At 39.1% G+C, this 27583-nt stretch overlaps 1 protein-coding gene across 1 annotated transcript in view; it reads left to right on the top strand.

The window, feature by feature from the left end:
• INPP4B (inositol polyphosphate-4-phosphatase type II B) overlaps window positions 1-27583 on the top strand; it is a 640126-nt gene that overhangs the window by 564467 nt on the left and 48076 nt on the right. The window contains exons 16-17 of the mRNA XM_063458461.1: window positions 13432-13604; window positions 14537-14660. Of these exons, the coding sequence (XP_063314531.1) occupies window positions 13432-13604; window positions 14537-14660 (297 nt within the window). The remainder of the gene's footprint in view (window positions 1-13431; window positions 13605-14536; window positions 14661-27583) is intronic.

Here is a 27583-nt window from a genome sequence, read left to right as displayed (position 1 = left end):
TTTCTTTGTCAGTAGACAAACGTTTAAAATCAGCAGGGGATCAAATTATCTTTTCCCTCACTGTATATGTATGTATGTATATGTTTATTGTGTTTATTATGTATTAAAAGCTGTGTATAAATTCTATGCAACATACTATATATAGAGAGCCTCAATGCTGGACCCTGCAAGTATCATTAAGAGATTATGTGTGAGTGTGCAGTACATTATATATATATATATATATATATATATATATGTGTATATATATATATATATATATATATATGTATATATATATATATATATATAAACAATGTAGTGCACACTCACACATCTTAATGATATATATATAAACAATGTAGTGCGCACGCACACATACTCTCTTAATGATACTTACTTTTGTCCAGCATTGAGGCTCTCTCTGTGCTGCTTACCTCTCTGCCTCCTGCAATGTCCTTGCCTCCTCCACCAATGTCCAATCCGATTCTCCTCCTAGTGAATATTGGGGACCAGATGTGCATACGAGCAAGCATATGTGCATACGAGCAAGCATTTAATCAATGCTTTTCTACAGGGGCTTCCACATCATGTGACCAAATTTTACTTGGTCAGTGCCAGTGCTTTAATGGGTGTAGTAGGTAGGAATAGAGGGGCACTTTATGTTGTATTTTTCACGTTTTGTGTTACATACTACCCTATCAGTATCCCCTTTGTTTGTCTTTTTTTCTGCATATGCTCCTTATGAGAACCAGATAGGATTTGAAATCATCAGAAGAACAGTTGGACTATTTATTTTATATTTTACCCTGGTTTGTCTGTTGTTTTTATGTATAGTTTGGCTTTATCTGTTACACTTCTAGTCTTATACTTTTTGTTTTATCTATTGTTTTCTTCTATCTTTTTAAAGTATAGTATAGTTCACCTTTGTTATGAAAAATATATGAAAAAAAAATATCTTCATGGGTCTCCTCTGGTGTTGAGTAAATTATACGCAGTGAAGTGTAGCAGAGCCACAAGTGGTGTGACGCAAGGTCAGCAGGGATGAATAAATTCGGGTTCTGTTTATCAAGCAGTTTATTTGCTGTCCGTTTAACATAAATACAAGCAGCCAAGCAGAATGGAGTAAAATGAGCTCATTTTTATGGCACTCCATGTAAGTTAGTGTTATGTAGTCATTACATAGAATCAGCATACATCTGAATATTTATGAAAGAAAAAGTGGTCCTATTTTTAAATAGATAGCCATTATAAATGGTTTGCTATGGCTGGAACATTTTGCAGTTTTGGATTCACTTGACATAGGATAGAAAAATAAACTTATCATCAAAAACCTGCTTACTCACTGTGGTTTGGAAAATGCCGCCTTCAAAGAAATATTATTAGCAACCAATGGAGAAATGTTTGCTGTAGTTAAAGGGACACTCCGGTGCCAGGAAAACAAACCGTTTTCCTGGTACTTCAGGTCCCCTCTCCCTCCCACCCCCCATCCCAGGTTACTGAAGGGGTTTAAACCCCTTCAGCGACTTACCGGAGTCCAGCGCCGATGTTCCTCGGCGCTGGTCCAGGGTTCGCCCACGCTCCTCCCCACCGATATCATCCGGCGGGGGAGACCGACTGCACATGCGCGGCCGCCGGCAGGGTGAGACTTCATGCACATGCTTTCAATGCTTGCCTATGGGGATTTTAGCGACACTGAAGGTCCTCACATAGTCTGAAGACGTCCAGCGATGCTATAGCACAGATAATCTGTGCTATGAACCAGAAGTGCCCTCTAGTGGCTGTCTAGTAGCCAGCCACTAGAGGAGGAGTTAACCCTGCAAGGTTAATATTGCAGTTTATGAAAACTGCAATATTTATAGTTGCAGGTTTAAGGGTAGTGGGAGTTGGCACCCAGACCACTCCAATGGGCAGAAGTGGTCTGGGTGCCTGGAGTGTTCCTTTAACTACTTCAGGATGTATAGCAGATAATAATTGATATACACTCCTGACTTCAGTCCCCTTAACAACTTTATGTCAATGAAGTTGTTATGGAGGATGGAGTCACTGGGGGCTATCTTACGTTTGAATTTTCTCCCCTGGGTGCTGGTGCCAATACAAACATTTTTGGACTTTGTAACAGCCAGAGGAAGACTGACACAGGTATCAGATCACCCTCGCGGACCCAAACATTAAGGAGAATTTACAATGATCTGCACTTACTGAAGGTGAAGACCACAAGCTTCTCTCACAGGACCACAAGGGAGCTTGATCACAAGCCTCAGTGTGCCATCGGGATTTTTCTTAATGTTTATTGTAAATAGTGGGTAAGCTGGAACAAGTACAGGCTTTCCACATTCACACACTTAAATAACCACACACATCCACTCACTCCTCACTGCTGCACACATCTACACATATCACTCACAGCTACACACACACGTCACAAACAGCTAACCACACAACAGCCACAACACTTATAACTACACAAACAGCAACACACATTAGCAACAGCTACCTACATACAACCACATACATTATTTACAGCTAACTACACTCAACACACACTATCCATGGCTCACAGATTTCCACACATTAACGCACATCAGTCACAGCTACCCACAAACAGCCAAACACACCATTCACAGTTATGCACACACATCCCTCACTTTACCCATACACAGAAACACAAATCACTCGCAACTAAAGTTCTTACAGACACCCTAAAACTAAATAACCCACCTTCACCCTACACACATGCTGTCACCTCAAACACACACTCAGTTAGCCATACAGAGCAGCAACACACAAAGTGTATACAGTTACCACACTTATAGCCATTCTATGTCTAAATAACACACTTACCGTCACAGCACACACACATGCAGCATCCATACACAGTCACAACACACATGGCTATAGCATTTAAATCCCCCTCCACACACACACACACACACACACAATATACCCACTGCCACCATACACACAGATTTTTAACAGAACACTTCAGGCACCATAACCACCACTGCCTGCTATAGTGATTATGGTGTCAGTATTACTGTGGCACCCTCCCAGAGTAAGTAGTCAAACCATTCAAGAACAGTTTGGCAACTTTCCTGTGTCCGGCGAGACATCCACTGTTGCCTCCCATGTTGTTGGAAGCTCTTGCCACTTAACTAGTTCTGGCCATGCAGTATCTTCTGATATAAGATAAAATTTTGTAATAAATGTCAACTTCTTTCAATGCCAGGATTTAGATATTTAAGTAGTCAAACCTTTTGTGAGCTACTTGACAACATATCGGGGGTCACCTTCTCCTCCGAAGCCAGAAGGTCTTTCCTTTGAGCTAGTCCAGTGGTGCAGATCTTAGTTTAGTGTCTTAGAGCTCTGAGCTAATGCTCGCAGCCAATGAGTCAGCTGTGCACAGCAGGATTTAACTCTGTTGAGGAGAGGCAGCTGCATGAACTGGGCAGGATCCAGGTAAGTTGTCAGACTGTTATTAAATGGTTTGGCTACTTACTTTGTAAGTCAGCTCCAGGGCACATGACCATGTACCATGACCACTAAAGCAGGGTGCAGTGGTTATGGTGCTTAAAGTGTTTATTTCATAAATATTCAAATTATATAAATTTAAATAATAACAGAGGGAAAGAATTCCCAGGCATACACCCTAATGAAATGTTCTGTACAGGCCTATGGTTTAACCCGCAAAGGTTAGATGGCTACCAGGGACTATTGCCCCCAAAGAAACTTCATGGACAGTGGGAGTGTTCCTTGAAGGTATCTACAATTTTGTTATACTTAACATGTCTCAGAAAATGTTTGTTAGCATAATAGAACACTGACAGTGACATCTTTATTTATTCCCACAGACTTCATTAACAATTCATTCAAAGGCATAGCCAAGGAGCGAACACAGCTCTATTGTAACAATATACCATAAACTTTAAACATTAAGCATTTCAATTCATAACCTCACAGGCTAACCTAGCATATTATTAAAATAAATACATTGTTCGAGCAGATTGAAACTGAATTTGAATCATCTGTGATGTTAACTATGCTATACCAATGGCTTTCATAATATATAACACAAAAAGATAAGATCACATACATATGAAGAAGTTATGAAACATGCCTTTTCTTGCACTACAAAACCTGCATTTTAGAGAGAGATAATGAGAGCTGAAGTGAGAGAAACAGGAAAGAATGGAATGGAAGAATATAATTTAAGCTGTATTCTGATTGGTTGCTTGGCGTATTAACTCAATGTAGTCTATCCACTTAATGCAAAGTGCCGTTATACATTTCAAGGGGAGACATCACTTTTCTGGATTTTTTTACCATTTTAAAAAAAAAACCTCTGAAAATAATTTATAACTTGTGTTAACCTTTATCATGAGATGCTCTTTTTTCAATTCTATTAAACATTTATCAAATCACATCATACTCCAGTCCAGACAAAGCAAAGCCAAGGCAAGCATTAGTAATGAAGAGGAGGGAGAGAAACACAGTTTTGCAGTATACTTTTTCTATGCTGACTACCAGGTGCAAAGTAATTCTAACAATGTTTGTCAGGCATACGGGACAAAGAGTTGTGGATTTTACAAACATGCTTATAAGGTATAGGGATGAGTAAACATATTAAAAAAGCTGGTCTGAAAATGATTTCCAGGCTGGTTCGGAACAGCTTTAATTTCACATGTGGGTTGTTAGAATAGGGAAGGCCGTTCAAGGAGACTCTTAATAATCTAATGTTTGAAATAAATAGATGACTAAGAGATTATACTTGAAGGGGATAATTAATATGGTAAACATTTATTAAAACAATTAGATATGTCCGATAAAGCTGAACAGGTATTCTTTAATAGGAAATTAATAGATTGCATCTCTAATTTCAATTGTAATGCATTTTTATCATTGACTTAACTACCAGAATAATACATTGCAGCTTGACCCTTAGCTTGATTAGATAAAAAGAATAAATAGATTGCTTATCTAATAAACAATAGATAATTAATATGCAATCAATGTTACTTTACAAACTAGTGCCACCTGGTGGCAGTATGATTTAATACATATTCCATTTTCAAGCACACAGTTCTTTTTTCGCAGTTAATTAGCTTGTCATGATGTCAGTACTCACTGCATGACAGACAGAAACATTGGCAACACTGACAAGTTATGAGTGTGAATGATTCTAAATAGAATGTCTATTAATTTCATCATGCCTTGTGAATGTGTGTGTCTGTAATGTGTCTGCGAAAAAAAATTAGATGTGCTATCAGTTGAATGTAATCTGTATCTGAGAATATAATCAGACGGCGTATCTTTGCATCTAATTGAAAGGGTACCTTTGTTAGTAATTACATTCATGTAAAGGTTCAATAAGTTGTTGGTTATGTAAAAAGAAAAACTCTGAAGCCAAGTGGATGAATCATAATAGTAACTATTGGAATGTCGCTAATCTATTTGAATGTCCCTAATGAATACTTAATTTTGAGAACTTCAACAAAACGATGTGTAAAATACACTTAATGATGCTCAACCAATGCATTATTCACTTTGGATAGAGATGCACGAGTGGGTGCCAACTTTAAATAGGCATCAGAATTAGTTTACATGACATTTGAATTCATGGTTCTGTAAAGCGAGTGTTCCAATACCCACTTCCATGCAAGTTTTTTGTTTTTTTTAATATATACAATACGGTATTATATGATGTCTTTTTCTCGTTCCTATTCTGTGTTGCAAGCTTTATGAGAAGTGTTCTTTATACATAATAAAGTTTTGTATTTGATATTGTGACCTCCATGTCAAAATATACGGCTACACAAGCCAAGATTCTTGCAGCTCAACTGAATCAAAAAGTGTTTCAATGCTTAATAATTTTGGCCACAAAATACACCTCAATTGTCTGCTCACCACATTATAGTGCACAGGCTTTTTAGCAAAGCTAACATTTTGTAATATGAAAAAAGGACTAAAGATTATAAAAACTGAAAATGGGCACCTGTTAGCCTAGGCTCTGTAAAGAAACAGAAGCCCATTTTCAGTTTTTATTATTTTTAGCCTTTTTTTTTTGGTAATTATTCACTTCTGAGATTCATGTCATTTAACCCCTTAAGGACGTATGATGGACCCAGTCCGTCATGCTGGGGAAGCCCTTAAAAATTAACCCCAGATCGCCGAGGTGCTGGCGATCGCGGGATTAACGCTGTTGCTGGGTGCCTCAGAGTCAGTGGCAGACCAGCAACAGCAAATCACGATGTCCCAGCGCACGTGATCACTGTGACAGCCAGTCACAGCGGTCACAATGCTGCTGGGATATCAGTTCCGCCTCTTGTGGGTTTTTGAAGTGGAGAGAGACGGATCGTTGCTACATTGTGTCCCTGAAGAGAATAAATTGTCTGAAAGATTAACCCTTTCCCTGCTCATTGATCACTGTACTTTACTGCGATCTTGTTTTTTTTTTTACCCTCAGGGGTTAAATCTATTTTTTTTTTGGAACCCTAATGGGTTAAATTTTATTATTGTATTAATTTGTGATTTAGTTGGTTAGGGTGGGTGGAAAGTTTAGTTATTTTAAGGTTTATTATGTTTAGGAAGCATAGCGCAGAGGAGGCTTATGCCCTGTTAGCTGCCAACTCAGAGACGACTGTCAGGATTACTAGTTGATCCAGCACGTAGAATTGTGTCACACAGATGACTAATAGGTAACGTATTACCGGGCCTTAGAATGGCCGGACTTAACGTACCAAAGAATAGTCAGGATACTTGCCGAGGTCAGGGGATACAGAAAGAGACACAACGATAAGAGAAAGCCAGAAGTCAGGGATAGCAGAATACAGGGAAGTCAAAATCAAAGCCAAAGTCAAAAACCAGAAGAAACTAGAATCAGGAACGCGCTCTCGGACAACTACAAGGGAAACCACGACAGGGCACTGAACAGGATGAGAACTGGGCCTAAATACCCCATCTCTTGATCTGATAGGCTGTAGCCGGCCTTTGACCCCAAAGACAGTTACCAGGTTCCCATTTGCATAATTGCTGCTCAGCATTAACCCATCTGTGGATTTGGTTGCTGCTCGGCAAACTTTTCCTGTATGGACAGTAAATTCCATTAACCACATTTTTATAAGCGGATGAATGCGTGACAGCGACAGACCCTGAATCAGAGAGTGACGTAGGGAGTGACATAGGGGACAGGGACTGATTAAAATGCTAAACCATGATCAAAAATAATAAAAAGAGAAAATAAATACATTTTATTGAATCAATATTATAAAAGCTAACAATAAACTCAAGGTGCTGGCACTAAAAAGTGCTCTAAGTGCTCATGTACGTAATGAGTGATATGACTTCAGGTACATAATTGCTTGCCAAAATGGATTATTTTCATACTAAGTGGCACCACTCAAAGGATGTCCAAAATAATTCTGTCCACAGTACTTGCTAGGAAATAATAGCGTGTACGAAAATCTTTAGAAATAATCTGCTTACACGTCTGTATGCTGATATCATATGCACGCCGCTATATTAGTAACCTAAGCATAATACCAAAGGTTTAACTTGATGCTCCATGCTACAAAGGTAGAGCCAATTTGTAATTGTAAATTAGAAAAAATTGTTGTTAGTGCTTTATTGAGCGTAATCCCAAAGGTGTGTTTAAGTATTTAGTGCAGGGGAATATATGCTACTTGGGTAGCGCTCATAACAGTTATAAATCAGTATTGGTATTATGGTTACAGCTAAATCAGCTACAGGACTGTGGGGGAATGGAAATAGCGATGTGGTTCTATGGTTAACCCCCTGTGCCTACAAGGGCACTTAACTCCATCCACCCTGCAGAGAAAGAAGACTAACAGATATAAGGTACTAAATATGCTACCTGTCTGTGTACTAAGTATATAGCTAAAGTATGCTCGATACATGGGAAGTTGAGTGCATATAGGGGGGGGGAGGGGGAGAGTAGGTCGTTATTGGTGATGAAAGGAATAATCTGCCTAGGTTGTTGTAGAAGATCAAGGTAACAAAGTGAAACTGAATTACCCCCTCCCCTTGCCTTCGAGGGCACCTGTCTCTATTCCCCGTTCAGAATTAAGTACACTGCAACTGTTATGGACAAAATACTTGAATGGATAAAATGTCTTTTTTACTTTGTACATGTGTGCTCAGTAACTATTTCCTCTGTCAATTCCTCCCATCCGGCTACCCTCCCCCATCCCCATCGAGCAAGCCTTGTGTAACAAATTCCTGTGTTAAAAGAACAGCTTCCTTTACTAACTCCTCCCCCACTTCCTTTGTGCAACTAACAGCTATGTGCCACGTGTAACAAAATGGAGAATCGCTGTTAAAGTAACTGTTTCCCCTTCAGCCCTCTTTGTTCAGTAACTACTCACTCCCCCTCCCATCGTGTAACCAAGATGGAGCTGGAATGTGGGTGGGAGAACTCTGTAATGATGACTTTACATCCTGTAGGGTGGGTTTAGACAAGACCTCCTAACTTTTAATCAATTGCTGAAAGTATACTTTGTGTAATCTGTGACTATGTACATGACGTATTTCTGCTTTAAAAGGGGCTCCCACGCCTTGGAATAAAGGCCATTCTGAAGTCCTTCATAACCTGCAATGTGTCCGGTGTGATTTACTTCTTGAAGACATGCGCACAATCAATTTAGAAAGGAGTAGATAGACAAATAATTAAACACTTGATTTGATCCAAATCACAACAATCCCTAAAAGAACCTAATAACTAAGTGAAAAAGTGTGATAAATAATTAGTGTGGTCAATGTTGCTGCATGTCTGTTAGCTGTCTGACACAGTAGAAAGACAGCATAACCAAGGCCCCTGACGCGTGCTTCACCCAACCTGGTTCGTCAGGGGGGGGGGGGGGAACTGGCTGGCACTGAACACTAAGTTTAAAAAAGTGGGGGTGACATCTGATTGGCTCAATGGTAAATTCTCTCATTGGTCTATAGGGATTCTAAGTGTAATGACATCATACTCCTCCTCCCTTGGGAGGGGAATCCTGACGATATGAAATTTAACCCCTTCAGAATAATCCTCAAGATTTTATATGGGTTTACAGTACTTTTGAAGTTTATTTAAATAGTTGTGTTAATTATAGCCATAATAAGCACAATTGTAGATTATATTAGACTTGATTAAGAGTATCTAATATTGTATTAGAATTATACTAATGTCGTGTTTCTGAGCAATGTAATTATGGGAAATGTATATTAGCCCCTTAGCTTAGTTGAAGGATTTTAAGTGCATCACTCTGAGAACTTTTTAAAACTTAAAATGTTTGAATTAGGAGAGACCGGTAAGTATTAGGGATATATCTCTTCATAACCAGATGAGTAGTTTGTCGACGAGAGAGCCCTTTCTGGACCATAAATTAAAAAATGATGAAAGGATGATGAAGGAATGGATGATAATATTTAAATGAGACACAGATATCTACTTAGTTGTACCGTGTTTCTCCGAAAATAAGACCGGGTCTTATATTAATTTTAATCACAAAAAACACACTAGGGCTTATTTTCAGGGTAGGGCTTAGAGCCAGTCTGTTAACCGGTGTCCGCGCTGTGTAACCCCCCCAGAGACCCTCACCTCCCCCTCCCTGTAATATTCTCCCCTCCCTCCCTCCCTGTAATACGCCCCCTCCCTCCCTGTAATACTCCCCCTCCCTCCTTGTAATACTCCCCCCTCCCTCCCTGTAATACTCCCCCCTCCCTCCCTGTAATACTCCCCACCCCCCTCCCTGTAATACTGCCCCCTCCCTCCCTGTAATACTCCCCCTCCCTCCCTGTAATATTCTCCCCCCTCCCTCCCTGTAATATTATCCCCCCTCCCTCCCTGTAATATTATCCCCCCTCCCTCCCTGTAATGCTCTCCCCCCCTCCCTCCCTGTAATACTCCCCCCCTCCCTGTAATACTCCCCCCTCCTTGTAATACACACCCCCTCCCTCCCTGTAATATTCTCCCCCCTCCCTGTAATATTCTCCCCCCTCCCTCCCTGTAATACTCTCCCCCCTTGTAATACTCCCCCCTCCCTCCCTGTAATACTCCCCCCCTCCCTGTAATACTCCCCCCCTCCCTGTAATACTCCCCCCTCCTTGTAATACACACCCCCTCCCTCCCTGTAATATTCTCCCCCCTCCCTGTAATATTATCCCCCCTCCCTCCCTGTAATACTCTCCCCCCTTGTAATACTCCCCCCTCCCTCCCTGTAATACTCCCCCCCTCCCTGTAATACACACCCCCTCCCTCCCTGTAATATTCTCCTCCCTCCCTGTAATATTATCCCCCCTCCCTCCCTCCCTGTAATGCTCTCCCCCCTCCCTCCCTGTAATACTCCCCCCTCCTTGTAATACTCCCCCTCCCTCCCTGTAATACTCCCCATCCCCCCTCCTCCATCTTCTCCTCACCTCCCCTGTAGCGTGGCCGAGCTCCTCTCCGGTCTGCGACCCGGCCGGACTGACCTGGAAGTGCACACTCAGTGTGCACTTCCTGTCAGTCCGGGCAGGTCGCGGACCGGAGAGGAGCTCGGCGACGCTACAGGGAAGGGGAGGTGAGGCAGTGCGGCAGCCGTCTGAGCGCTCTCTATAGAGCGCTCAGGCGGCTGAGGCATTTAAAGGGCCGGCACGTGTCGGCCCTGCCTAGGTCTTATTTTCGGGGTAGGGCTTATATTGCAGCCCACCCCGAAAATTCGGCTAGGGCTTATTTTCGGGGTAGGTCCTATTTTCGGGGAAACACGGTATATGGTGTCTAAATTATCATAAAATATTTCAATCATGCTAAGGTACCCACTTAGTTGTACCTAGATTCTGGATGATAATAGCTATGCTGATTCTCTGATTCAAATGGATCTTTTCAAGGAATGATAGAAAATGTTTTGTTCTTGTCTAAATAGTGATATGTACTCGAAAAAGACAAGTGGATTTAAAAGTATCACTCTCGTCTGATTGTATATTTGAAAATAACATGTCTTAAAAACAATTTGTAACCAAAAATGGTGACATGTAATTTGTATGTAGAAGTATCTTGCCATAAGTATATAAGCAACCACGTCTAGACTTGCCAGCATACAGTAGGGAGGGAGGTACTTTTAAATTTTCCAAGAGCATTAATGTTTGTTTTGTATCGTGTAGATGAGATTTTAAACTGGTAACAAATGGATGTAGTAATCTCTCAAGGAATTGGCTGCCTCTTTCCGTGATTGGTCTGTTCTCAGAGACGATTGGTCTTCCTGGAGGGTTCTTTGGGTCTTTGTGAATTTTTGGAAGGCAGTAGAAGATGGCAATGCTTGGAGTTAAGTGCGGTAGAATACATTTATATTTTTCTCTTGTAATGATGCCACCCTCTACTGCTGGTTCCAAGATAGTTTTTAGTTCCAAGAGGAATTGTGTTGTCGGGTCATTGGGCAGTGGTCCGTAGGACTTCGGGTCTTTCAGATGATCCATACAGATCTCAATATATTTTTCCCTGTCCAAAAGGACTATATTTCCCCCCTTGTCTGAGGGTTTTATGATTAGGTTTTGTTCTCAGCCAAGTTCCTTTAGGGCTTTCCATTCTAAGGAAGTTAAATTATCTTGTTTGATGGCTGGGATCTTCAAGGATTCAATTTCATCTGTGGTCATTTTTTTTTAAAGAGGTCCACACTAGATACCTGTGTGAACCAACTCTCTGGCTTTAGAGTTGTAAGTGGTTATTCAATGTCCTGCTCATCCAACAAGGACAGTAATGTTTGATAATGTTCATAATCGTCAGTAGAAAGACCAGCTTCTTTGGCTAGTTTTAGGTTTCTCCTTTTGTGTACCATATTTAAAGCCAGTTTACGACAAAAGAGGTTTATATCCTTGATCTAGTCAAATTTATTAGTACTCCGTGTGGGTACAAAAGAAAGACCACTGCCCAGGATTGAAATATGATGTAGTTGAAGAGTGAATTTGTCTGCATTTATATCATGTTGCAACCAAAAGAGATGGCATCACATATTCTTTTAAAAGTATAGGCAACTGATCATAAAGTATCAGGATAGATGTGAAATGCGCACAGAGGCCTCTTATGTATTTAACCTATCTTGTCAACTGCCTCCCTCCAGCAGACACAAGGCTGGCTTTCTATTTTATTTACTGCATTTATGTTTATTTTTTGGTTTGGACACTAATTCTTATTATATATATATATATATATATATATATATATATATATATATTTTTATATATATATATATATATATATATATATATATATATATATATATATATATATATATATATATATATATATATATATATTGGATGCCCTGTTGTTTATGAGTTCTGCCTGCTACTTACATGCCATGTTACAATTTTTAACAAATAATTATGTACTACTTATGAACAATAATATATGTATATTATGGATGGCAGTGAGTGCAGACCTTTTGGAGCAAAGTACTCCCCAATTCCTTATCAATTACCGTGTCTGGGAATAGCCCTGGTCAGGTCTCCAGCCACACTCCCACTCTGTGGCCATTTGTAATGATGAGAGATAAGCCTGTTTCTGTGGTGTTAATCATACAGACTAGTAACATAATGGTGTGGGGATTTTGTTATGTTTTTATCCCTTTAAATGTGTATTACTCAAATGCCTTAGTAAACTTGAGAACTGATATGTTTATGCCATAGAGTTGGCATAAATTAAAAACCACAATACAAAATAAACATCTTCCAATTGAAACTGAAGAATTTAAGCTGTCCTTAAAGGTAAAGGGGATCTTCCCTAATTTTAGAGGTGTACCTAGTATTGTGCTAAGCCACCACTTTATCACTGGGAATATTTCTTTTATAGCTTCTTGATAATACATTTTTGAATCTTGGTCTACAGGCACTTCTTTTCAAATAATTTTTATTAAAGTTTTACATATTTATATAACAACAAGAATATAAACATTGTATTAGGGGTAGGAAGGGAAGGGGAACTTGGACAGGTCTACAGGCACTTCTAAAAAAACAAACGACAACTTGCATCTTGCATTTGTTAGTTTATTAATTGTATGTTTTCTTTCTCTATTCCAGAGCTAATAAACATACTGTGTTATATTTGGCAGTTCTGTGCTAATTTTAAGCACATCTGGATTGTAATTAATAGAATATTTATTGTAATATTTTTTTTTCTTTTTAAAGGAGTAAACCTGGTCTCTATCTCACACCTGCTTCTCAACATAAAAACGCACTTCCTGAACAGCCAGCTGCTGTTTTATAAGCCTGTCAGTATGGCACAGTAAGAGTGACTGACAGCCAATAACTAGTTGTAGCATCTAATGAATTTGTCAAGGCTACATGTACTGTCAGTTTTAGCAGTGAGAGTGTGCTTAATTTTTTCATGTATTCGGTGTTTTCTCAGCATGGCAGCAGGCACTCCTTTCATGGTGTTTTTTTAGATTTACTTTGATCAAATTTTTTTTTTGTATCACGCAGACGACTGGCACGAACAGCTATACCCTCTGATAATTACACTGAAAGACTGCGTGGAAGAAGTGGTTGATAGAGCAAAGAAATCAATGACGTTTGTGGTTTTTCAAGAGTTGGCATGTGGTTTGCCACAGTGCTTGAGGCTCACCTTTAGACGAGACATGGTTTTCAGCCAAGCTGTAAGTTCTAGTTATAAGCTAAACCCACCATTGTTTCCATCTAGATATTATTGAAGATTACCACTCATTAAGATTAGCAGAGTCCCAGGATCTTATGCAGTGCTGTGAGCAGCACAGAGCTATTCCTGTAATCGCACAGAAAGGATAATTCTATTCAATCCTGTCTGTATATTGCAACGTAATCTAATAAACATTCATTGTTTTTAATAACCGAGAAATGCATTGCTTTACTTATTAACTCTCTCAAACCCACAAATAAAGACAGAAATAGAAAATACACATGTATGTATGGTTATGGAATGTAATATATTTAATATATGTTGTATGTAAATGTATTTCATGTCAATTGTTATTATTACTATTGTTCTTTAAGAAGAATCCACACATTCTACTGTTCATTGTAATAAAACCAATTTAGCATATAGGAACAAGAGGTGATTGGGAATCTGCTTAAATGATTTGCTCCAAATTTTAATTGAGGGGTGCTGCATATTTGGATGAAATGTGTAGAGCATGCACATAATAGAATGTTGAAAAAAGTTATATTATTTAGCCTATTATTAACAACACTTTTGCCGTTGGCTAAAATGACTAGGAGAGTAGAACATCGAATAGGTCACACATAAAGTGAAGAGAAAGTGGTGAAAGTGTAAAAAGGTGAAACATAACAATAACAAAAAAATAAATAACATGAATGGGTTATTTCAAATTTGGCAAAACTGTAGAGAAGATCAATATTTAGTAAGGGATGGAAACAGACCCATAATAAAGGTACGGCAGGAGATGTAACTTGACTCTGATTATAGTCTATGGTTCATACCGTTTGGGCGTTTCTCAGAATGTTTGGAAAATAGTCAATGATCATTCTGTTTATATAGTAATGGGATGTTGAGTTATAATTTTTGTGATACGGTTTTGTTTTCTTCTTTCAGCTTTCTGGGTTAGTCTGTGGATTTCTAATCAAGCTACATTCAAGTTTACACAGTCAAAGCTTTTTACAGCAGCTTCATACCGTGGGCTTACTTGTGCAATATGAGGGTCTGCTGAGCACATACAGTAAGTGTTGTTGCTACGCAACATTCCTGTCTTGGAGATATTGTTCCCTCACCTCTATACAGGAAACATGCCAAAAATCGAATGTTGGTTGCTTATAAAATGTTCTGGACAAACAATTTTAGCCGCCATGCCCGTTGTCAGTCTCTCTAACAGGATATTATATGAGTGATGTCACTTCTTTTTCATAGAACATGGGCCAGAGCAAGTCAATTTATACAGTGCTGCTGTTTACTAGCTAAAAGGGAGGAAGAATTACAAAGTGCTAAGTGTAAGCATCAGGGTTTATTTCTAGGCTCTAATAGCATCCTAAATGTAATATACAATTGCCATTTATTAGCCTGGTAATCAAAGTTACTACTTGTGTGTATTGCACGTATACTTCTCCTATATAGAAATATTTCCACATTCACTCATATATTTTCCACACTTGTTTATTTATTATTTATTTATTACTGGCACTTTTAAAGCACCACCATATTACGCAGAGCTGTAGAGGTAGTGGAGAACATACAATGTACAAAGACAAATACAAAAAGGTATTTGATCTAGCCATTGAATACATTTTTTTTTTTATTCTTTATTTTTGTAGTGCAGGTGGTTACATACAGCTTGTCATGCCACAATAGCTTTTAACAAGAAAGTCAGGATACATAGCTTACATGGCATATGGTATTAAGTTAGTCTTGCACTCATTTTTATAATGGTATAATAACAGATGCTTAAACAATGTTGTTATATATGAGAATAAACAAGCATAGAACATACGTTTGGTAGTGAGTCACCAGGGTGACACACAGCCCCATCAGCATGCATAACATGGTGTATTAACTACGATGTAACTTAGAGTGGTGTGTAAGTAGTATTCACGCTATAACATGGAGTCATCAGTAGATGATATTGAGTAGAAAACATGCAGCTTGGTTAACCCCCTACTGTTAGGACATTCAGAGTTTCTGGACATGCGTGTGGATTAGCAGTGTAGCGTGGTCTGGCCTAGCAGCCGCTTCTAAACGGCAGGTACACACATAATGAATATGCATTAGACATTCTAGCCATGGAAACTCTTATATAGGGAGTAAGCAGGGCATCAGCTAAAGAATGCGCTATGTTCCCCCTGAGCCTGGCACCCCCCTGCCCCACATAAATCATAAAATTAGCCAAAATGTAACCAACTAATACACACATTTGTAAAGGAATAAACAGGCATAAAACAGGTTACGTCATAGGCGATACTTAACACGTTGTACTCAAATTGAGTTGGCTGACAATAATGACCGTAATTTTGGTATATTATGGCATATACGCTTATGACCATTAAGGCTGCGGTAAGCAAGGGGTTAAAGTTGGGCCCTCAGTGTACTGAGCGCATAGTGTCCCTTTCTGGCAGCTCTGAGGTCTAGTTTCAAGTCCAGCATCAGGATCAGCCGATCCCCGTCAGCGGTGGTGGTGGTGCCTGGTTAGGTAAGGTCTGAGCCGCTGTCTTCGTTCTCCGTGGACCGGCTATGTTGTCGTAGGCTGGGGCTCGGGGAGCTGGTGATGTGAGCGTGGAGGTCGGAAGTCTCCAAAGTCCCTGTGTGGTAGACAGCTTGGGTATGCTGGCTGGTCTTCGTTTAGCAGTTTCTGGGGATGCCGCTTGATCAGCCTGTTGTGTGCTATTGTGCATCTTGCTTTGAGGCTCGGGAATAGGAGCAGTACTGCCCAGGGAACATGACGCCGTTTCCCGCCTTGTGGTTTTGTGGCTCCGTTGCGCTGGAGATGCTGTTCCATAGTCGCGGGTAAGGTTTTCCCGCAGTCTGCGCCTGGTAGCTGGGCGAATCCACGCCTCCGCTTCTCTTAATGCCCGCCTGAAGAGTTGTCTCCGTTTACGCAGCTTCTTCCAGAGGTAAGTACAAAGCTGGTTGTAGAAATCCAGGACATGCTTGGGCGGTTTGCTGCGTGCTTGTCTTGTTTCAATCTGCCTCTGAGCCGCCATCTTGGTTAGGCCCTGGGTGCTTGAGGTTTTCGTCGCTTGATTTCTCCGCAATTTGGGGGTATTCGCCCCCGGCGAGGACCGGGATATCCCCCATCGGTCAATAGGGGGGATGGTAGGGCTGCAATGCTTTCTCGCCGGTGAACGCGTCCCGGGCTGTGGGATCGGACGCTTCCCCCAGACCACAGGTCCCGCTCTTGCATAGGCCGCATGGCCGGTTTCAGCCTTTCCTCGGCGCTCCGGTGCCGGGTTGGCATCATTATGAAGCTCTTGTCGTCCCGTGAACTTTGCTGGTCACCGCGTGTCGTTAGCGCGGTCGGGTCGCCCAGTATCTCTGCTCTTAGATCTAATGTAGCAGGAGCTCTGAGATTATGCGGCCGGCCATCTTGGCTGTCAGGCCCCGCCCCCCCATTGAATACATTTTTATACAAAGTGCTAAGTTAGATAGCCCATGAGCTTACAATCTGAAGGATATAATTGGAATTTGAGACAAGAGGTAGCAGGGGTTGAGGGAGCAATTGACTGAGACTTTCAAACAGGTGGAGGATCATGCTGTACATTTAGTAGGAACCTGGGTGGGTGGGAAATGTTGAGCAGAAAATTGAGATATTCAGTATTGTTTGGTGCTGGGTGTGTGAATGGAAGGGCTAAGGAGCAGGGATGGACATAAAACAGTTATATGCAGGTATTTACAGCTAGGAGGTGCAAAGGAAAGAGATAGGGGGTGGGTAGAGCAAACATTTGTTGTATACCTTTGAAAAGTTTACCAACCAAATTACATCACCCAAAATATTAATAACTATGTGTACATTAAATCAATATTGGTGATATATATTCAATGATAATAAAAAAAATGTGTTGCCATATTGCCTCATATCGTTTCTCACATTTTGCACATTAACAGCTATATTAACCCCAGGTGTTGCAGCATTGCTTCACATATTCCAATCCCCCCCCAAAAATGTTGTTACATTGCTCCTTAATATTGCCACACTGCTGCCACATTGACCATGCTGCCTCCATATTCTAAGATGTGCTAGAACTAATAAACTGAGCACACAGATAATGTTACTTTCCATTTGTGTCTATTAAAAGTAGCAGCTTTAATAACAAAAGCCCGTAGTAGTAGTAAAGGAGTAGACTATATTTAAAAGAAGAAAAACTACCACAACAAGAGGACATGGTCTTAAATTAGAGGGGCAAAGGTTTATTACTTTACTGAGAGGGTAGTGGATGCATGAAATAGCCTTCCAGCTGAAGTGGTAGAGGTTAACATAGTAAAGGAGTTTAAGCATGCGTGGGATAGGCATAAGGCTATCCTATCTATAAGATAAGGCCAGGGACTAATGCGAGTATTTAGAAAATTGGGCAGACTAGATGGGCCGAATGGTTCTTATCTGCCGTCACATTCTATCTCAAACAACTACATGATTTTCACGTCTTCCTCCACCAATACCGACCACCAGTTAATGCTTACCTTTTTTGAAATTTTGACAAAAAGTGGTGTCTTCCAATGTTGTGCTCCACAGAGGAACTTTAAAATCAGTGCATACACACATTACCTGTGATCATCACAAGTTTCCCTTAAACGTATGTTCACTAAACAGTGGATTGCAAAATGTAAGCACAAACTGTTGGTTTTGAAAAATTCCCAAATTCAATTATAGTTAAGACAAGAGTATATTAGCTTAATATTTCCAGCGAGCTTTTCGGTACACTACAATTCACTGTTTAATGAGTAGCCCCTTTGGTGTTTCCTTACACCACATTTGAGATATTTTGCAGGTATTTATTGACAATTACTTTTGGTAGGCTTCAGTATATAGTATATACATGTACTACAATATGAAATACATGCCATTTTTCTATATAGTGTATTGGGAGTTTGCAGTCCCTTATTTAGGCCTTAATAAAAAATATTGTTGGATAAACTTTTCAAATAGCTTATTTATTTTGGATACATTTTTTAAATAATTTTTTAAAAATATTATACCATAAAAGAGATATCATATATAACAAATCTTAAATTATCAAAATGTATTAATACTATAACATTTTAATAGTTTTCACATTATCATTGTAAAAGTTTATCCAAAAATCTTAAATAGTTTGGAAAGCGTATCTAATATTAATTTGAGACCTGTCCTTTCAAAGTTTTGAGTACAACTGACCTGGTGGTAAATTGTATCATCCAGCATAGACACCGGGTGTTATCTACATGATTAATCACGAAAGTGAGAATTGCCAGGAACTCAAAGTGAAGTTCAAATTTAAGGCCAAAATAGCTAAACTGGAAACATTATGCTTGTCAGCTATGCTTTAAGTTTGGCTGCTTTGGCCTTAAATTTAAAATTTACTTTGAATTCACAGATTTTTTTGACAATTCTTAACATACCCTGTATTCTTGTCTCCTATTCTTCTCAAGTGGAAATGTAAAAGACTATGGCAGCCACTAAATAGTTTCATAAACACCCTTGATAAAGGCAGCCAGGAGGTGCCGAAACGTTGGGGTGGGCGGGGGGGAGGGTTATTTTTGATTTCTGTTTCTGCCCTATTAGGCTTGTGAGAATTTTGGTAAACTATTATTGTTTATTATCTATGCTTTGTGCCTGTTTTGTGTCACTTTATGTATTACTGTTATTTTTTTGCTTGAACCTAGTATTGGTTTATTAAACCAGGTTAGTTATTACTTGTGATTTCTGGTGTGCATTCTAGTTCTTATTTTAGCCACTAAATAGTTACCAGTTAGTAATAGTTTATATTTAACAATCCCTTACTTTACAAACACCCATTATAACAATTACCGTACTACTGTGTTGAAACGTTATTGCATCACACATAGACCATTGCTCATATCATGTGCGGCCTTTGCCCTTTGCAGTCTGTGGGCGAAAATTCATCTTCATATTATTTCAGCCCCACTTATTGAATATCTGCTGCACCAATTACACACACATTTTGTATTCCTTCCCCCTATGCCAAGTCCCTCCTAGAGTGCCACTGTGCAAATTCATTGTAAAACTATGGATCCTCCACAGTCTGGCCAGCAAAATAAAAGAAGAAATAAAGTACTTTGCCATGAAAGCTCTCTGTCAACTGACTTTAACCCCTTAAGGACACATGCCATGTGTGACATGTCATGATTCCCTTTTATTCCAGAAGTTTGGTCCTTAAGGGGCTAATGCTATGGATGTTACAGTAAAACTTAGACTAGAGATGGTTACGTTTGTCATTATCGTCAGCATTCTGCCTGCCACCACATTCTTTTACTAGCCATTTTCCTGATTTAGTCTGTAGCCACTGTCAGCTTATAAAGTACTAGTGATGCCATACACTGGAAAGGCAGCTGAGCAGATAATGTATAGTAAATTTATCATTTGCAGACCAAATTCATTTTTAAGTTAACAAAGCAGTGGCAATCACAGATGCACAATTTTGACGTGTGACTGCATACCCTTAGCATGCGAATGTTCACATTGTTGGTAGTGGAGGGGTTAGTTAATACATTGAATCAAGTAACTTTTGGCTATTGCACAGCAATTTTCATGTTATGAGCGAGCTGTGACAGCACTAAGCAGTGATTATCTGTGCAGAATTTGTGTTCTGAAAAAAAAAGTGGATTTTATGTTTTACAGTAATAACCATTTTCTTAAAAAAAATCTTTCATTTCAAGATCTGGAAAGTGTTTTAAGCACACATTCAACTGTAATAGGTTAAGCAAATAGTGCTCTTGAGCATTTTATTTCTCAAATTGTAGGGTTTTTTCTCATATTATTCGAGTATTTCATGCAGAAAAGTTTGCAACCTTTTGTTAGTCTGGAATTGTCACTTATTCCGCAGTTCTATGTATTTTTTTGTCAAAATCTTTCATTTGTTTTCATATCATCTCATAATAAATTAGCCTTATGTTTTCTGATATGTTTAATCTTAGCTCTTAAATTCTGACACTTACAGCAATGGCTTGACGCTAATAGAATGACTTGTCTCATACAATTATATTTTGATATACTGTCACATTTTAAATCCAATATTGGCATTTCTTATAAATAAAGGTGGAAGTCGTTAGCATTAGTTATGAGCAAATCTATAGCTTTTGACTCTGAGCCCAACTTAATTAACCATACAAAATGACAATTCTTCCCTGTTGGTTTTCGTAATCAGTAAGTGATAATCTCTTAACTGCTCACAACATACTGAGTAATTTCTTTCCTAGAATAATTATTATGGCTCTCTTGCTTCGAAAACGATGCATAGCCACTTAAAGAACAAGGATGCATAATTTGCTAGATTCTCATACCTGCGCAAAGCTATTGCAGCTGTGATTTACCCACTCAACCAGCAGCTATGAAAATCAGTCATCAACATCAGAGGCCTGAAGAGAACTGTAAATCAGTCAGCTGAAGCCTGTTCAACCAGCTCAGTTTTGCACGTCCCTCTATTTTGCATGCAGAGCATATTAAATTAATGATGAATGCAGGCAGCCCTGATTAACACAGGCTTTTTATTTTTCTTTTTTTAGTCCCAGAAGGATTTGCAAAGCATCTTTGTTAAAAAACCTCATCTGGTGCTTTATAGGTCTACAGAATTATCATGCAATCCCAAACGAAAATGTTATAGAAAATGATACTTTTAGAATAACACATGTGAGGAGAGACATACAGATTTTGTATTTTACTTGTTTGTTTACTATGTTGTGGGTGTTTGAGTCACGATAATACTGTGGTTTGGAAAGAGATGTTAATTTATTGCACATATTAACTTGAGGCATTTGTGTTCTTGCATTCGTGGTAGGATTGCTTTTGTCTCAATTACATTGATATCGAGTGGGAGTGATACAGTTGTCAGTCTAAGAACAAACGATGGCAGAATATTTCTCTGTTAAATTGCTTTCACACCTCACAAGAGGCAGAATTGTACAATTTTAAATTCATCCTGTAGTGGATTCATACACATTGTGTTGTCCTTAAAAGGCCCAGTAAAAAAAAATAAAAAATATGAACAAGTTTGTGGCTTGATTGCCTGTATATGTGTAATCTGCTGGTTGAAGTAACCAGATTTTGGTTTGCTTGCCTGCCCATTCAGGTTACCACTGCTAGTGGATAGAGTTAAGAATTTAACTCTAAAGAAAATATTGTATTTAAATTGCCCAATCAAATATTTTATGTCATGCACAGACATTTATAAGTGAAGTAACAGGTAGGCAGACAGTTAACTGAAAAAGGCCTTGATCCAAAGACAAGGACGAATTACCTTTATTGAAATGAAGTAGACATTTCACTAAGACACACAGGGGGGAGTAGAAAGACCACCAATGAAAAAGTTTCATGCCTAAGGCACTTCATCAGTGACTCTGACCACCACTGATGCGTTTTATGCCTACCACTGCTTCATCAGAATCTCTGAAGTGGCAGCAGACTCAAAATGCGTCAGTGGTGGTTTTTCTACTTCTCCTGTATGTCTTACCACATGTCTACTTTATTTGAATATAGGTCATTTGTCCATGTCTTTTTTTTTTTTTTGTGTTGAGGAGCTTTTATCTATGTAGGCAGAACCTGCATGCCTCTCGTAAAAAAAATAGAGCTACACTTTGCTGTGCATATATTTCCATTTTTCTTTTCATAGAAACATAGAAACATAGAAACATAGAATGTGACGGCAGATAAGAACCATTCGGCCCATCTAGTCTGCCCAATTTTCTAAATACTTTCATTAGTCCCTGGCCTTATCTTATAGTTAGGATAGCCTTATGCCTATCCCACGCATGCTTAAACTCCTTTACTGTGTTAACCTCTACCACTTCAGCTGGAAGGCTATTCCATGCATCCACTACCCTCTCAGTAAAGTAATACTTCCTGATATTATTTTTAAACCTTTGTCCCTCTAATTTAAGACTATGTCCTCTTGTTGTGGTAGTTTTTCTTCTTTTAAATATAGTCTCCTCCTTTACTGTGTTGATTCCCTTTATGTATTTGAATGTTTCTATCATATCCCCCCTGTCTCGTCTTTCCTCCATGCTATACATGTTAAGATCCTTTAACCTTTCCTGGTAAGTTTTATCCTGCAATCCATGAACCAGTTTAGTAGCCCTTCTTTGAACTCTCTCTAAGGTATCAATATCCTTCTGAAGATAGGGTCTCCAGTACTGTGTACAGTACTCCAAGTGAGGTCTCACCAGTGTTCTGTACAATGGCATGAGCACTTCCCTCTTTCTACTGCTAATACCTCTCCCTATACAACCAAGCATTCTGCTAGCATTTCCTGCTGCTCTATTACATTGTCTGCCTACCTTTAAGTCATCAGAAATAATCACCCCTAAATCCCTTTCCTCAGATGTTGAGGTTAGGACTCTATCAAATATTCTGTACTCTGCCCTTGGGTTTTTACGTCCAAGATGCATTATCTTGCACTTATCCACATTAAATGTCAGTTGCCACAACTCTGACCATTTTTCTAGTCTACCTAAATCATTTTCCATTTGGCTTATCCCTCCTGGAACATCAACCCTGTTACATATCTTAGTATCATCCGCAAAAAGACACACCTTACCATCAAGACCTTCTGCAATATCACTAATAAAAATATTAAAGAGAATGGGTCCAAGTACAGATCCCTGAGGTACCCCACTGGTGACAAGCCCAAGCTTCGAATATACTCCATTGACTACAACCCTCTGTTGCCTGTCACTCAGCCACTGCCTTACCCATTCAACAATATTGGAATCCAAACTCAAAGATTGTAGTTTGTTGATAAGCCTTCTATGTGCAACAGTGTCAAAAGCCTTACTGAAATCGAGGTAAGCAATGTCTACTGCACCACCCTGATCTATAATTTTAGTTACCCAATCAAAAAAATCAATAAGATTAGTTTGGCATGATCTCCCTGAAGTAAACCCATGTTGTCTCTGATCTTGAAATCCATGTGTTTTTAGATGTTCAACAATCCTATCCTTTAACATGGTTTCCATCACTTTCCCCACTACTGAAGTTAGGCTTACTGGCCTATAGTTGCCCGACTCCTCCCTATTACCTTTCTTGTGAATGGGCACAACATTCGCTAACTTCCAATCTTCTGGGACTACTCCTGTTATCAATGATTGGTTAAATAAATCTGTTAATGGTTTTGCTAGTACACCACTAAGCTCTTTTAATAGCTTTGGGTGTATTCCATCAGGTCCCATTGACTTATTTGTCTTTACTTTTGACAGTTGAAATAGAACCTCTTCCTCTGTAAACTCACGTGTAATAAATGACTCATTTATCCTTTTTCTTAACTGAGGTCCCTTTCCTTCATTTTCATCTGTAAATACCGAACAAAAATATTCATTGAGGCAGTCAGCTAGACCTTTATCCTCATCTACATACCTTCCTTCTTTTGTTTTTAATCTAACTAATCCTTGTTTTACTTTTCTTTTCTCATTTATGTATCTAAAAAAGGTTTTGTCCCCCTTTTTTACTGACTGTGCTATTTTCTCTTCTGTGTGTGATTTGGAAGCTCTTATAACTTGCTTAGCCTCTTTCTGCCTAATCTTATAGGTCATTCTGTCTTCCTCACTCTGGGTTTTTTTATAATTACTAAATGCTAACTTTTTGTTTTTTACTATTTTGGCTACATCTGTGGAGTACCACAGTGGTTTCTTGATTTTTTTGCTTTTACTGACAAGCCTAATGCAATTTTCTGTTGCCTTCAGTAGTGCAACTTTTAAATAATCCCATTTCTTTTGGACTCCATTTAAATTGCTCCAGTCTGATAATGACTCCTTTACACATATTCTAATTTTGGAAAAGTCTGTTTTTCTAAAGTCTAAAACTTTTGTTTTTGTGTGGTGTGACTCAGTCACTGTTCTTATATTAAACCACACTGACTGATGATCACTGGATCCTAAACTTTCACCTACAGTAATATCTGATACCAAATCTCCATTTGTTAACACTAAATCTAGTATGGCCTCTTTACGAGTTGGCTCCTCAACGACTTGTTTTAGAGACAATCCCAGTAGGGAGTTTAGAATATGTGTGCTCCTGGCACAAGTAGCTATTTTTGTTTTCCAATTTATATCAGGAAGATTAAAGTCACCCATGATGATAACTTCCCCCTTCATTGTCATTTTAGCTATTTCTTCAACTAATAGATTATCTAACTCTTCAATTTGTCCTGGGGGCCTATAAATCACACCTACACGAGTTACTGTGTGATTACCAAATTCTAACGTAACCCAAACTGACTCTATGTTCGCCTCACTAACCTTTATTAGGCTAGATTTTATGCTATTCTTTACATACAGGGCCACCCCTCCCCTTTCTTGCCTTCCCTGTCTTTTCTATATAAAGAGTACCCTGGTATTGCTATGTCCCAGTCATTTTTCTCATTATACCATGTCTCAGTAACAGCGACTAAATCTACACTATCAGTTGCCATTATTGCCACAAGTTCATGGATCTTATTCCCTAAACTGCGAGCATTTGTAGACATGACTCTAAGCTTATCATTTTTTAACACACTTGCTACAGGCACCTTCTGTCCTTGTTTTGGGGGACAATTGGATTGATGTTTTATCACCCTTTTGCCCCCCCCTCCTAGTTTAAATACATCCTAGCAAAACCTCTGAACTGCTCACTGAGAACATTTGTTCCCTTTTGAGAAAGATGCAAACCATCTTTTTTGTACAGTTTATTTCCATTCCAAACAGAGCTACCATGAGCAATAAAGCCAAATCCTTGCTCCCGACACCATTCACCAAGCCACAAGTTAAAGTCCCTAATACGCATCCGCCTGTCATTCTGAGTGTTATGCACAGGCAGAACTTCAGAGAATGACAATGTGGAAGCAACCTGCCGTATATCATTGGCAAAAACACTAAAAACTTCCTTAACCTCTGAAACCTCATTGCAAGCCAAGTCATTTGTCCCTAAATGGACAAGTACATCCAATTCCCCTTCCTGCTTTGCTTGCTTAACAATATTACCGATACGTCTCCTGTCTCTGTGAGCAGTAGCTCCGGGAAGACACCTCACAAGACCACCATTGTCCATCTCCACACCTCTTATGATGGAATCCCCCACCAACAACTGCTTTCTATTAGGCCTCACCAAGCCTCTCTGCACAACACCACTAGCCTCAGTGCCTCTCTGCACAACACCACTAGCCTCAGTGCCTCTCTTCACAACACCACTAGCCTCAGTGCCTCTCTTCACAACACCACTAGCCTCAGTGCCTCTCTTCACAACACCACTAGCCTCAGTGCCTCTATTCACAACACCACTAGCCTCAGTGCCTCTCTGCACAACACCACTAGCCTCAGTGCCTCTCTGCACAACACCACTAGCCTCAGTGCCTCTCTGCACAACACCACTAGCCTCAGTGCCTCTCTGCACAACACCACTAGCCTCAGTGCCTCTCTGCACAACACCACTAGCCTCAGTGCCTCTCTGCACAACACCACTAGCCTCAGTGCCTCTCTGCACAACACCACTAGCCTCAGTGCCTCTCTCCACGACACCAATACACTCTGAAAGTGCAGAAAATGAATTATGTAGAGCAACAGACTGTGCAATATGCCTTTTATCCACAACTCCAAGTCTACCAGATCCTACAGTAATCCATCTGCCATTCCTAGTATGTCTCTGCGGCAGTGGCTTTGCAGCAGTTCCAGCCTGAGTTTGTTTACCAGATAATTTACAAATCTCAGACTTCAAAAATACAATCTCCTGCCGCAAAATAGAGAACTGTCTACAGATTAGACAACAACCAAACCTCCAAAAAGTGGAACGTGAAACAAATGCAAAGCAACTATTACACTGAACTAAGTCTGCCATTCCAATGAGGTGAATAATTTAAATCAAACAAACCTTAACTTTTTATTTATCCTCCTGGATACCTCAGATTACCTCCAGTTTATCTCCAGAATATCTCCAACCACACACACACTTAGAAGCAACACTCTCCAGAATATCTCCAACCACACACACACTTAGAAGCAACACTCTCCAGAATATCTCCAACCACACACACACTTAGAAGCAACACTTAGATGAAGCAACCAAGCTCTATTAGCCAAGCTAATGACAACTACCCTTATATACTCCTAAAATCACCTCCCACTAGGAATGTTTAACACCTGGGTAGGCCTCTGCTTATTAGCAAACAATAGCTAATTTAAATAGCAATCAATAGCAAGTAGCTACCTAATACAATCAAATGCCTTATAATTACCAACAGGAAATCAAACCTTGTGCAGTCAGTAACCTTTTCCTACAGATGAATCTTACCTGTAACAGTAAAAAAGAACTCTTAGCACAGCTCTTAGACAGTTGAAGCTTCTGTAAAACTCTCCAGAATATCTCCAACCACACACACACTTAGAAGCAACACTTAGATGAAGCAACCAAGCTCTTTCAGCATTTTACATTTAAAAATTAAAATTAAAAAAAAAAAAATAACTTTTGTCTTAAATACCAAAAGATATGCTAGATAGACCCAGGATCCAGCACATACCAATTTTACAAATTCTCTCCAATTATAATTGCAGCTCATTATTTAATTGTTTCCTTTCACCTCTAGTAAACCAGGTATTTGATTTGTTTTGTGTCACAACAATATATCAAAAGATAAAATTGATATTTCACATCAAATTCTTATCTTGGAAAAAAAATGCTAAATCAATGTATATTGATGTTTTTCTTACTGTATTGAAAATACAATAAATATTGATTTCACATCACAGTCAAAATGTAATTTACAGCATTAATGCATATTTATATAAATTGTTGTAGAATTAATCAAGCCAGGTGGTCTCATCAAGTAATATATTATATATAATATAAATAATAATGTTAATATGTGGTTACATGACCCTAAAACATTACTATGGGAATGTAAATATTCTCAGGATTTGTAATTTACTCTATACTTCCTAGTAAATGGGATATATGTATTTCAGTAGTATGGTGGATATAGG

This window comes from Pelobates fuscus, chromosome 6, assembly GCF_036172605.1.
Source record: "Pelobates fuscus isolate aPelFus1 chromosome 6, aPelFus1.pri, whole genome shotgun sequence".
Classification (NCBI taxonomy): domain Eukaryota; kingdom Metazoa; phylum Chordata; class Amphibia; order Anura; family Pelobatidae; genus Pelobates; species Pelobates fuscus.
This window is presented reverse-complemented; position numbering and strand designations above follow the sequence as displayed.